The sequence below is a fragment of the Mus pahari genome, chromosome 8 (genome assembly GCF_900095145.1).
Source record: "Mus pahari chromosome 8, PAHARI_EIJ_v1.1, whole genome shotgun sequence".
NCBI lineage: Eukaryota > Metazoa > Chordata > Mammalia > Rodentia > Muridae > Mus > Mus pahari.
The window spans coordinates 63,887,036-63,897,997 of record NC_034597.1 but is presented as its reverse complement, the minus strand read 5'-3'; the positions used below and the strand labels follow the sequence as shown (position 1 = coordinate 63,897,997).

At 36.1% G+C, this 10,962-nt stretch overlaps 1 protein-coding gene across 1 annotated transcript in view; it reads left to right on the top strand.

The window, feature by feature from the left end:
• Rb1 (RB transcriptional corepressor 1) overlaps nucleotides 1-10,962 on the top strand; it is a 129,472-nt gene that overhangs the window by 41,377 nt on the left and 77,133 nt on the right. Inside the window, exons 7-9 of the mRNA XM_021203051.2 lie at nucleotides 2,359-2,469; nucleotides 5,010-5,152; nucleotides 6,807-6,884. Coding sequence (XP_021058710.1) covers nucleotides 2,359-2,469; nucleotides 5,010-5,152; nucleotides 6,807-6,884 — 332 coding nt within the window. The remainder of the gene's footprint in view (nucleotides 1-2,358; nucleotides 2,470-5,009; nucleotides 5,153-6,806; nucleotides 6,885-10,962) is intronic.

Genomic DNA, 10,962 nt, shown 5'->3' with positions numbered 1-10,962 from the left:
TGTCTGGGAACACCCCCCCCCCAAAAAAAAAAAAATTGCAGTGCGTTGTAAACAGGTATTATACTACCTTACAGAAGGTAAGGGGAGACTAGAGAATCATCTGGAATGCCAGGAGCCTTTGCAGTTCTGAGTCTTTGGAGGATAAACTTTATACTCTCCTCTTTTCCCAGACTCCTGCCAGAACTGTTTCCTTTTACCTTCTGTAGCAATGACTTCTCCCTCCAAGTCAGAAGGTGAAAAAGATGAGCATTCTGCTACATTGTTACAGATTGGTACTGCCTCTCCTGGCCCCGGCTAAGGGGAATGTTTACCAGGGGAGAGGTTGTTTCACCTGGCTTTGCTCTTCTTACTTGGAAACACCTGATAGCAATCTTCATCGCTGTTTCTTCACTAGCCTTAGCTTTTAGTTACAAATGTTTATAGTAACATTTTCATATCATTTATTTTTTTCTTTGCTGTCTACACTCCTGTAATATTTCTTTACTGAATTCATTGCAAACATTCTTTTATACCATACCATATGGACTTAAAACATCTACCTGATGCAGGGCTATTAATTTTCTCACATATTTGGGAGTTTCAATATTCATTGTCATTATTACAAGCTGAGCAGATACCCAGAAGAAAGTGAATCAAGCAAACTTTTCCTTTATTTTAAAATGTATTTATTTATTTTTATCTTCTATGTGTGTATGAGTGTTTTGCTTGCATATATGTATCCGTATGTATGCCAGGTACCTGTGGAGGCCAGAGACAGCATTAGCTTTCCTGATATGGGAATTACAGTCACTTGGTACTAGGAGCCTAACCTAATTAGGCTAACCTGGATTGGTCGCAGGAACAGCAAGTGCTATTAACCATGAGCAATCTCTCTGGCTCCTACACTTCTTGAAGGGGGAGAGGGGAGAGAGAGGGGGAGAGGGGAGAGGGGAGAGAGAGGCCAGTTGAGACATCCAGTCTGTGAACTGAACAACTACTGGATTCTTGGTAGAAACCCATTTTGGACTAGCCTGATTACAGCCTGTAAACCATTCTTATAAATCCTCTTTCATTCTAAGTTCTGATCTCTAGAATACTCTGGAGAGAGAGGGGGGGAGGGAGGGAGGGAGGGAGGGAGAGAGAGAGAGAGAGAGAGAGAGAGAGAGAGCACGAGCGAGCAAGTGAGCCATAAGAAAATATGACTTGCTGGGTAATGGTGGCACATGCCTTTAATCCCAGCACTTGGGAGGCAGAGGCAGGTGGATTTCTGAGCCTGTTCTACAGAGTGAGTTCCAGGACAGCCAAGGCTACACAGAGAAACCCTGTCTCGAAAAATAAAAAAAAAAAAAAAAAAAAAAAAAAGAAAGAAAGAAAGAAAAGAAAATACGCACTTATATTTTAAAATAATTTGCATTTTCATATAAGTACCTATTATGCATTTATTTTTATAAGCCTTGTTGTATATTTATATATAGCATAAACTGTTAGGATGTTATATTCTGAGTTTTTTGTTTCTTGATGGTTTTGGCTAATGTAATATTTTATGGGGGGTTAAACTGAACATTTTAAATAAAAGACAAGCATGCATTGTGCTTCAGCATGGTTTCTGGAAAATATGAAAGTCATACCAAAATAGGAAGTAAATTTTACAAAAAAAAAGTGTCAGTTGATTTTAATAAGAATTAATTATTGAGGGCTGGAGAGATGGCTCAGCAGTTAAGAACACTGACTGTTTTTCCAGAGGTTCTGAGTTCAGTTTCCAGCAACCACATGGTGGCTCACAACTACCTGTTATTGGGATCTGATGCCTCTTCTGGTGTGTCTGAATAGAGCAGTAGTGTACTCACATACATTAAATAAATAAATAAATCGCTTTTAAAAAATAATAATCATAATAATCCTTAATCTTAAGATCCAGAGGATAGATTAACGCTACCTAATTTTGAAACTTCATTTATGTTTTAAATCTCAATTTTATTTTATTTTTTTATAAAAAAGAGAAAAGTCTTTATCATGGCTGTAGTGATTAGCAAATGGATGAACATATGAATATATTACTACCCACATTTTTAAAATCTAATTTAAAGGTACCTGTCCCTTTTCTTTAAAGTGGGACTCTTGAGGCCAGTGAAATGGGTTTGCATGTAAGGCACCTGCCATCAACCTGGCAACCTGAGTTCATCATGGGACCCACGGAGTAAAAGAGCACCGGCTCCTGCAGGTTGTTCTCTGGTTACCACATGTACATTGTGGTACATGCACACATACATGCATGTGCTTACAAACATAGGCACATATATGCATGCACACACAGGTAGCTAAATAAATAATAGATAAATACAGTTAAAAAGTTTTAAATGTGCATCTTTTTCATTTTAGGAGAAGTATTACAGATGGAAGATGACCTGGTAATCTCGTTTCAGTTAATGTTGTGTGTAGTTGACTATTGTATTAAGTCCTCGCCTCCTGCACTCCTCAGAGAGCCATACAGTAAGTATTGTAAACAATGCAGCACTCCTCTCCTTTTCTTCAGCAGTTACGCACTGACTGTCTACAGGACTGGTGTGGTCCTAAACCTGAAAGGATGCTGAAACGTTCAGGTGTAGACTCTGCCTTTGTTCTCAGCTCCGCTTTTCTGTGACAGAATCCAATGAGATGAGCTTACTGAAAGAAGAGGTTGTTTTAGCTCAGTGTGGGAGGTCCTGTGAGGGCTCCATGGCCCAGTGTATGGGAATGCCAGCGTGGGGAGGTGGGAGTGGGTGGGAGGGTAGGTGAGGAAGCACCCTCATATAAGCCAGGGGAGATGGGATGGGGGTTTCCAGAAGAGAAACCAGAAAAAGGGATAACATTTGAAATGTAAATAAAGAAAATATCCAATAAAAAATAAAAGAAACTATTGCTGATATAGTTAGATAACATTAAGCAAATCTAAGTGTATAAATCAGTTTCTTTTTGTCACCACAGAATAGGACCTTGAATCACTTTTATACTATAGAAAATATAAACTTAGCTAAGGACAAGCTGATTCCTAGCTGCTGGAATGATAGAAGTACTATTAGTAGATAACAGATCAAAACATCAAGTCTAAAGGTGCTGTTGAAGAGGCTGAAATGGGGAAGCCTAATTCATCTCTGTGAACAATGACTTCCTGGGAAAACATAATCTGGAAAGTTTTGAGCATTACTCAACATATTGTGCTCTAGGACATGTAGCCTTCCTGTTCTGTCTCTTGCAGCCTCCTATCCCTTTGTCTGCAAGGGTCCTTGAGCCATAAGGACTCTAGAGTTGTGTAGGTTTATGCATTGGGACTGGGCTTCACAGCCCTGCATTTTTGATTGGTTGTGATTTTCTGTAAAGGTTTCCATCTGTGCTACAGAGAAGTTTCCTTGATAAGGAGTGAAGAGTACTTATCTGTGGTATAAGGACAAACGTTTATAGATTGTTATTAGGAATTATACTGGTATAATAAAGTGGGGGTTGCAGGTTCTCCTCCAATATCTGTAACGTCACTAGCCCTTAGGTAGTTGGCTAGGTTTCAAGTACCAGGCATGGTTTCCTTATTGTTGAGTGGGTCTTAAGTTCAATTAGAGAGCTGGGTAATGATGGTAGATATGTTTTAGCTTTTGAGTATTCTCCACACTGATTTCTAGAGTGGCTAGACCATATTTAATCACCTGTAATCTTTTTAATAGCTGAGTCTACTTAGTTGGTCAGCAAAGTTCAAAATAATACAGATTATTAAAGAAAATCACAATTTGTCATGTTTATCTTTTATTTATTTTTGTAAAGATCACACTTTAGAATTTTATTTTTATTGATATTATTTGTGTGTGAGGGGTTACATGTAGTGTGGCTGAGTACAAGCAGAGGTCAGAGGACAACTTTTTAGTCAGTTATCTGTTTTTCAGTTTGTGTGAGTCACAGAGATCAAACTCAGGGCATCAGGCATGGACAGCAGTGGCCTTTACTCATGGATCCCTCTTGCTATGTACTTACACTTTATACTAGATCTATTTTTTTTTAACATATGTACTGGTGTTTTGCCAGCATGCATGTTTGCCTGGTGCCTATGAGGCCAGAAGAGGGCATCCTATCCCCTGGAACTAAACAGATAATTATGGATTCTGGGAATTGATCCTGGGTACTCTGACAGAGCAGCCAGTATTCCTAACCACCGAGCCATTTCTCCAGCCCCCTACACCACAAGTGGGAGGATTATGTGTGGGCCTGTGTGCAAAAATTAAAGGACAGATTCCAGGAGTCAGTTTTTTCCTCCAGTGAATGGGTTCCAGGGATTGAAATAGGTTGTCAACCTTGATATCAAGTGTCTTTGCCACTGAGCAATCTCAGCAGCCTAGGAAATATTTTTGATCATATATATTGAGTAAAATACACTTACAAGTATCTTATAAATAATTTTTTGTCAGACTTTCTCTGGGTTTATGGGATATAGCTTTTGGGGAATGAGATTGGGAGTAAAAGAAAAATGTGAGTTGCAAAAATTTGTAGCAGCATATACATCACAACAGATATTCAAGGGCTCAGCGATAGAGCATTTGTATAGCGTGCATAAAGACCCTGAATTTGATTGCCAGCACTACAAAACAAGGGTGTCCCAATAAGCATGAATTGATAAGTTAAAATTGTTATATAGTAAACCATAATAAGCAGAATAAAATTCTACCAGTATTATTTCAGACATCTTAATTATAATTACAGTGTATAATTATTTTATAATTTATTTAATTTTAATTATTTTGGAAATAGGCCCTCATGTAGCCCAGGCTGGCTTTGACATCACTTTGTAGACAATGGTGGTACAGACCTTTGATTCTCCCTCCACCTCCCAAATGCTGGGATTACAGGTATAAACCAGCATTGCTGGGATATGTGGTGCTGGGAATTGAACCCAGAGTTCCATGCTTTCCTAGGCAAGTTTTCTACCAGATCGGTTATATCCACAGACCAATTTCATTAATGGTCAATGTGGAATGCCCAATTGTTTTTATTCTAATTTACCATTTTTACAGAAACAGCTGCAATCCCCATTAATGGTTCACCTCGAACATCCAGAAGAGGTCAGAACAGGAGTGCTCGGATAGCAAAACAACTAGAAAATGATACGAGAATTATCGAAGTTCTCTGTAAAGAACACGAATGTAATATAGATGAGGTAATTTCTCTTATACTTTATTTAAAACAGCTAAAGTAGATATATATGCCAGGTCTACCTGTCAATATATACTTTTTGTTGTGAGCATACTTTTTTTTTTTTTTTTTTTAAGTTGGACCACTTCTATTTTATAGGAACAAAACTCTGGGAAAAAAATAGTTTCATACTTTCTTACTTTGCTTTTAAAAAGAATAGCTCCCTCTGTACTCACTGGATTGTACCATGAAGATGATAGTTTTCAAATGTATTGTTCTTCTATTCCATTGAATTTACTAATAGCCATAGTGCTTTCAAACACCCTGCCAAGAAACCTCAGTTTCTCACTTCCATGAAGCTAGAGTTATCTAACATTCATTTTCTGTTTAGTATTTTATGACTCTCTTTTCAAATATAGTATCAGATGTTAATAACTGTTGGGGAGAACTTAAGCTCATATAGTAATTATTTTCTTCAAGAATCTAGGGATTGGAAGGATTTTTACAAGTAATGTACCCCACTTCCCTATAGTAATGAGCAGACATGTTTCCAGAGACTGCTGGCTCATCACTCGCTGAACCTTTGATAGCATTTAGGACATGTCTCGCAGGCTCTCTGTTCATCCTATATATTCTTTTTCTCACAGTATATTTATTGAAATTTTGTCTATAATTCATCATCAGATGTGTGAAGTGTGACATCTTTGGAATTCTGACAGCTCTAGGATGGAGTAAGAATCTGTTTCCAATACTGATTAAAGCAGTATTAGAATCATTACAAGCTATCTGTGCTTTACCATCATAGTTCTTACTAATTTATGAATTTCTGTATCTATATAGGTATATTAAATTTAGATATAAACCCAGATGTTCACTTTCCCTCTTTCTACGGTCACGTTACACATGCAAATAAGCTGACAAATGTCATACAAGTAGTTCTGTCTCAATCCTGTTGTTTAGTCATAAGGGAACAAATAGTAGTAAATACATTTTCTATTTCCCTGGCTTTTTGTAATTACTTAAAATTAATTTTATTTTGCATATTAGGATAAATCAGTTTTTCACCTTAAGGAATTTATTCTTAGAATTTAGAATCTTTACATATTTATTATTCAAGTATAGCTAATAAAAACTAATATTTTAATTGACATTTGATAGCATTTATGGATAATAACTAGTGGCTAATTTTACTAATTGATTAACTACTAAATATCTGAGGTAAGTGTGAACAAATTAGAAAACAAAAATAGTAAGTGCTTCCTAGACTTAATGCCTGTGTTAATTCCTATTTGTTAGAAAAAAGAAGTTTGGAAAAGAAAGTTAGATTAAGAAAAGCAATCAATTAAAAATTCTATAGCATATTGCACTTGTAGAGCAACCAGTAATCTAAATATGTTTTATAAGTGTCATTTTAAAATGTTGGTTTCAATGTCTCCTCATGCCACTAATCCCATTTCATTAATAGTTTTCCACTTAAACTCTGTTTTATGAAATCATTATTAAAAAGTAAATGATCAAATCAGTTATAAATTAATATCATTAATTTGAATGTAATGTAAGTGGCAGTTAGCACTGTTAATGTGAAGTTACTAGGACTAGATTTTATTTTGTTTTAAATTGTAATATATCATATTACTGGATAATTTTAGATTTATATATTCAAATGTTGTATTTTTCAGGTGAAAAATGTTTATTTCAAAAATTTTATCCCTTTTATAAATTCACTTGGAATTGTATCATCTAATGGACTTCCAGAGGTAATTTGAAAGAAAATTCAGTTAAAACTACTATGGCTTTTTTTTTTTTTTTTTTGAGACTTTGGGGGAATGGAATAATTGTTTACATTTCTTAAAATCAATTTACTTCATGTCAGTTGTTTATTTCTCAAGGAAAACTAAGCTGAGTGGAACTGTAAAGATAACTTTTCAGTGGTAACAAAGGTTTTAAAGACGTACATTCAAATGTATAAGTTAACATAATTTGTCAGAAGGCATAAAATTAGAAAGCTGGACAGCTGATTATTTTACCTGGATTGGTAACTTAATTTAGGTGTTTACTTAATGTTTGTTATGTGTTCAGTGTGTGCAAGTGCCGTGCTAGATCACTTGGTACAGAGATGAGCCTTCATTCACTGTCCTTAAAAGTGCTAGTGGGAGGGAGGGAAGAGGGCAGATGTGGGATAGAGGTGTGGTGAAGGGGTAAGCGGGAAGTAGGATATCATTTGAGATGTAAATGACTAGAATGGATAACAACAACAACAACAAAAGCTAGTGGGAGAGGCTAGCCTACATGCTCCTGAGCCCTCCCTCTTCCCCTCCCCAACAAAACAAAACCTCAGTGAAATGAAGAGTTTATTCTTTGAAAAGATAAGCAAAATTGATAAACCTTGAGCCAAATGGACCAGAAGAAAGACCCAACTTAATAAAATTAGGTGTTGAAAAGGAAACAAACACCAATGAAAACCAGGATCATTAGAGCACCGTTCAAAACTAATATTTAAGTAAAATGGAAAAGCTAGAAAAAATGGATAAATTTCAGGATATACATGGCTTAGAAAATTAAAGTAAGAGTATATAAACAGATCTGTTACAGTGATACTGAGAGGGTCGTGAGTATCTCCACCAGAAAAGCTCAGGTCCAGGCAGACTCACTGCTGACCTCAGCAACGTTCCTCACTATTCCATGACCCAGGAAAGGAAGGAATGCCACAAGATACCAAAACAAAGTGACAATCCACAGCTTCTTCACAGGCGATCATGGGAAACTGCATGCAGAAGGGAGTTAGGTCCTAGTTCTCATCCCATGAAGGTCAAATAACTGTATCAAAGTTCTCAATGTAAACAGAAACTGACACTTCTACAGAAAAACATAGGTAGAATACTTTAATATAGATACATAATTTTCTGAGAAAAATGAAAGATTACAGTTGCTCAGCAATTGAATAAAACTTTAAGGCTCTGCATGAAATTGAATGAAGAAACAGCCTAAGGAATGAGAGGAATTCTTTGGAAGCTATCAATCTTTGTATATCATATATCATTCATATATATATATATATATATATATATATATATATATATATATGAAATGTAATTAGTCTTAATGGAATCAATAATGAAGTTCTGAAAAAAACTAAAATAGGACTACTAAATGACCCACCTGTATCCCTTCTGGGTGTGTTCCAGAGACGATATGACAATATACCATAAATATCCTGTATAGTCACGCTATTGCTGCTCTAGCTATAATGGCTAATTTATAGAATCAGTCTAGATGTCTCTCGGGAAATGGATAAAGAAAATACAATATTTATACACAGAGTTTTTTAAAGCCTTTGGAGAATGAAGGCATTTATGCTCTTTATGGGAAAATGCATATACCTTGAGATCATAATATTAAGTAAAGTAATATAAACTCAGAAATGTGCAGATTATAGCATATTAGTGATTAATTCTGAATTACCAATAAAACAACAGTGTCACATTAAAGAAAGAAAAGTACTTCTTGGAGTTGTTTAACCAAGAAAGAGTACAGATTTGACTTCTCTACTTGACACTCACTGTGTCTTCTGTACTTTGTACTGTGCATCTGAATCCGTGCCTGCCTAAAGGCTGTCCTTGTGTCTGTCTGTTTCAATGTCTGTGATTGCCTATGTCTGTTGTTTGAATTGTGTGTGTTTGTGTGAGAGTGGTATTTTTCCCCAACAAAGAGCTTTATTCTGTTTATTGAACAGCATAGAACACATCACATGGGGGAAGAATGGCATACTTCAAAGAAATCTTTAAAAGTTTAAACAAGGGATTAATTCATTGGCTCCAACTGATTGCAGCCAACCCAGATAACAAAGACCTTTTTATTTTTTTATTTTTTTTTTTTTAATGGACCAGTATCCATAAAGGGTTGCTTTGAAATTTTGTTACAGATTTTAGGAAGGTTTTCTTCAGCTTCTGCATTTGCAGCTTTCAGTAAATTAAATACATGCATTATCTAGGGCAGAGGTATGAAAATGTATGTAATTTAAAATTGCAGCTATGCATTAGCTTAGGTTGTAAAAATTGATTAGGTGGGAAATTCAAGGCAGTTAAGGTTGGTTGTTGGTTACATTGTTGTCTTAAAGATAGGTTAAGCAAACAGTCTGAGTACACAGTATCTTAGCAGTTTGTAAGTGACCTCAAGGTATATTATTAACTTTGGCTGTGAGGTACAGCAGAAATTCCAGTGTCTTAGAATATAATAGTTTCAGAATATTATATCAACACACAGAAAGACAAATACCTTAAGTTTGCTCTAATCTGTGGATTCTAGATTTTACATAGATACATAAAACCATGAATTTCAGTCTGACAGGAAAGCGGCAGAAAACTCGGGGAAGGGAAGAAAGAGTATGGGAGGATTTGTATGGCCAAAGTCCATAATACTCTTGAAAGAAATTATGAAATCTAGGACTATATACAATAATACACCAAACAAAAACAAAACAAACAGAAAACCCAGAGATAATAAGAGTCTGCAAAAGTCTGATGGAAGTATGTATGGGTTCTTGTTTCTTGAGGAGGACTATTCCATCCAAACTGGGGCAGGTGAATTTCTTTGAACATTGTTCTGAGGTGATGTGATTTCTGAACTGAGCATGCTCTATTGAAGATGGTTTTTCTTTTTCTTTTTTTTTGGGGGGGGGGTTCGAGACAAGGTTTCTCTGTGTTTCCCTGGCTGTCCTGGAACTCACTTTGGAGACTAGGCTGGCCTTGAACTCAGAAATCTGCCTGCCTCTGCCTCCTGAGTGCTGGGATTAAAGGCATGAACCTGCACCACTTGTCTGGGACCTGGACTTTTAGTAGTCTTATTAGAAACCTGCTGTTCTCAACTCTAAAGAGTATCCTAAATAAAGGGTTAGTTTCAATGGTACCTTAGGAGAAACTTGACATTTTCAGTATTGCACATATACTTGTCAGTCAGATTGTGCTTCTCTAAGGAAGGGCAGGAGTGGTGACTAATCTTAGCCATGGATTAGTCACCACTCTGCCCAGTATATTTATGTGGGAAAAAACACTCAATTTGCATTCGTCTACCTTTTTTTCTTTATAATGCAGTTTTTGTTACCTCAAGATTAAGCATTTAATTTGAAAGCCACAGAAAGGGCAAGGGAATATGGGTCAGTGGTAGAATACACGTCAGATATCCTGGGTTCTGTCCCCAGCACTGGAATAACAACAAACCAAACTAGGCAGGAAACACTAAAGGACTTAAGTAGTAGTGGAATGTGTTTAGTATGTACAGGACTCTTGGTTTTTCCCAAAAATCCCACAGCAAATCATGGTTATAGTAAGAGCTCTTAATGATTTGTTTTTTTTTTTTAACACTGATATGACCACAAGTGAAAGGTTCTACTCAAAACGCAAAAGTATTTTAAAAGGTTGTCTAAAATTACCTTCATACTCTGCATATAATAATATGTCTTTCTGACATAAATTAATTTTGTACTTAGATATTGTCCTTCAGATATCTCATTTTTATATGCCAGTATTACAAAAATTTTAAAAATCTAAAATATTAAGTGCTTTTGGTTCTAAACATGTTGGGTAGGAAATGTTCAACCTGTAATGAATGACTCTTTGTGTTCAGCACTATTTTGTGCCATTGATGACCCTTGTCTAGCTAAAATTCTAATAAGTGAAATGTATATGTAAAATAGTAAAAAAAAAGCTGGGTGTGGTGGCACACACCTTTAATCCCAGCACTTGGGAGGCAGAGGCGGGTGGATTTCTGAGTTCGAGGCCAGCCTGGTCTACAAAGTGAGTTCCAGGACAGCCAGGGCTATACAGAGAAACCCTGTCT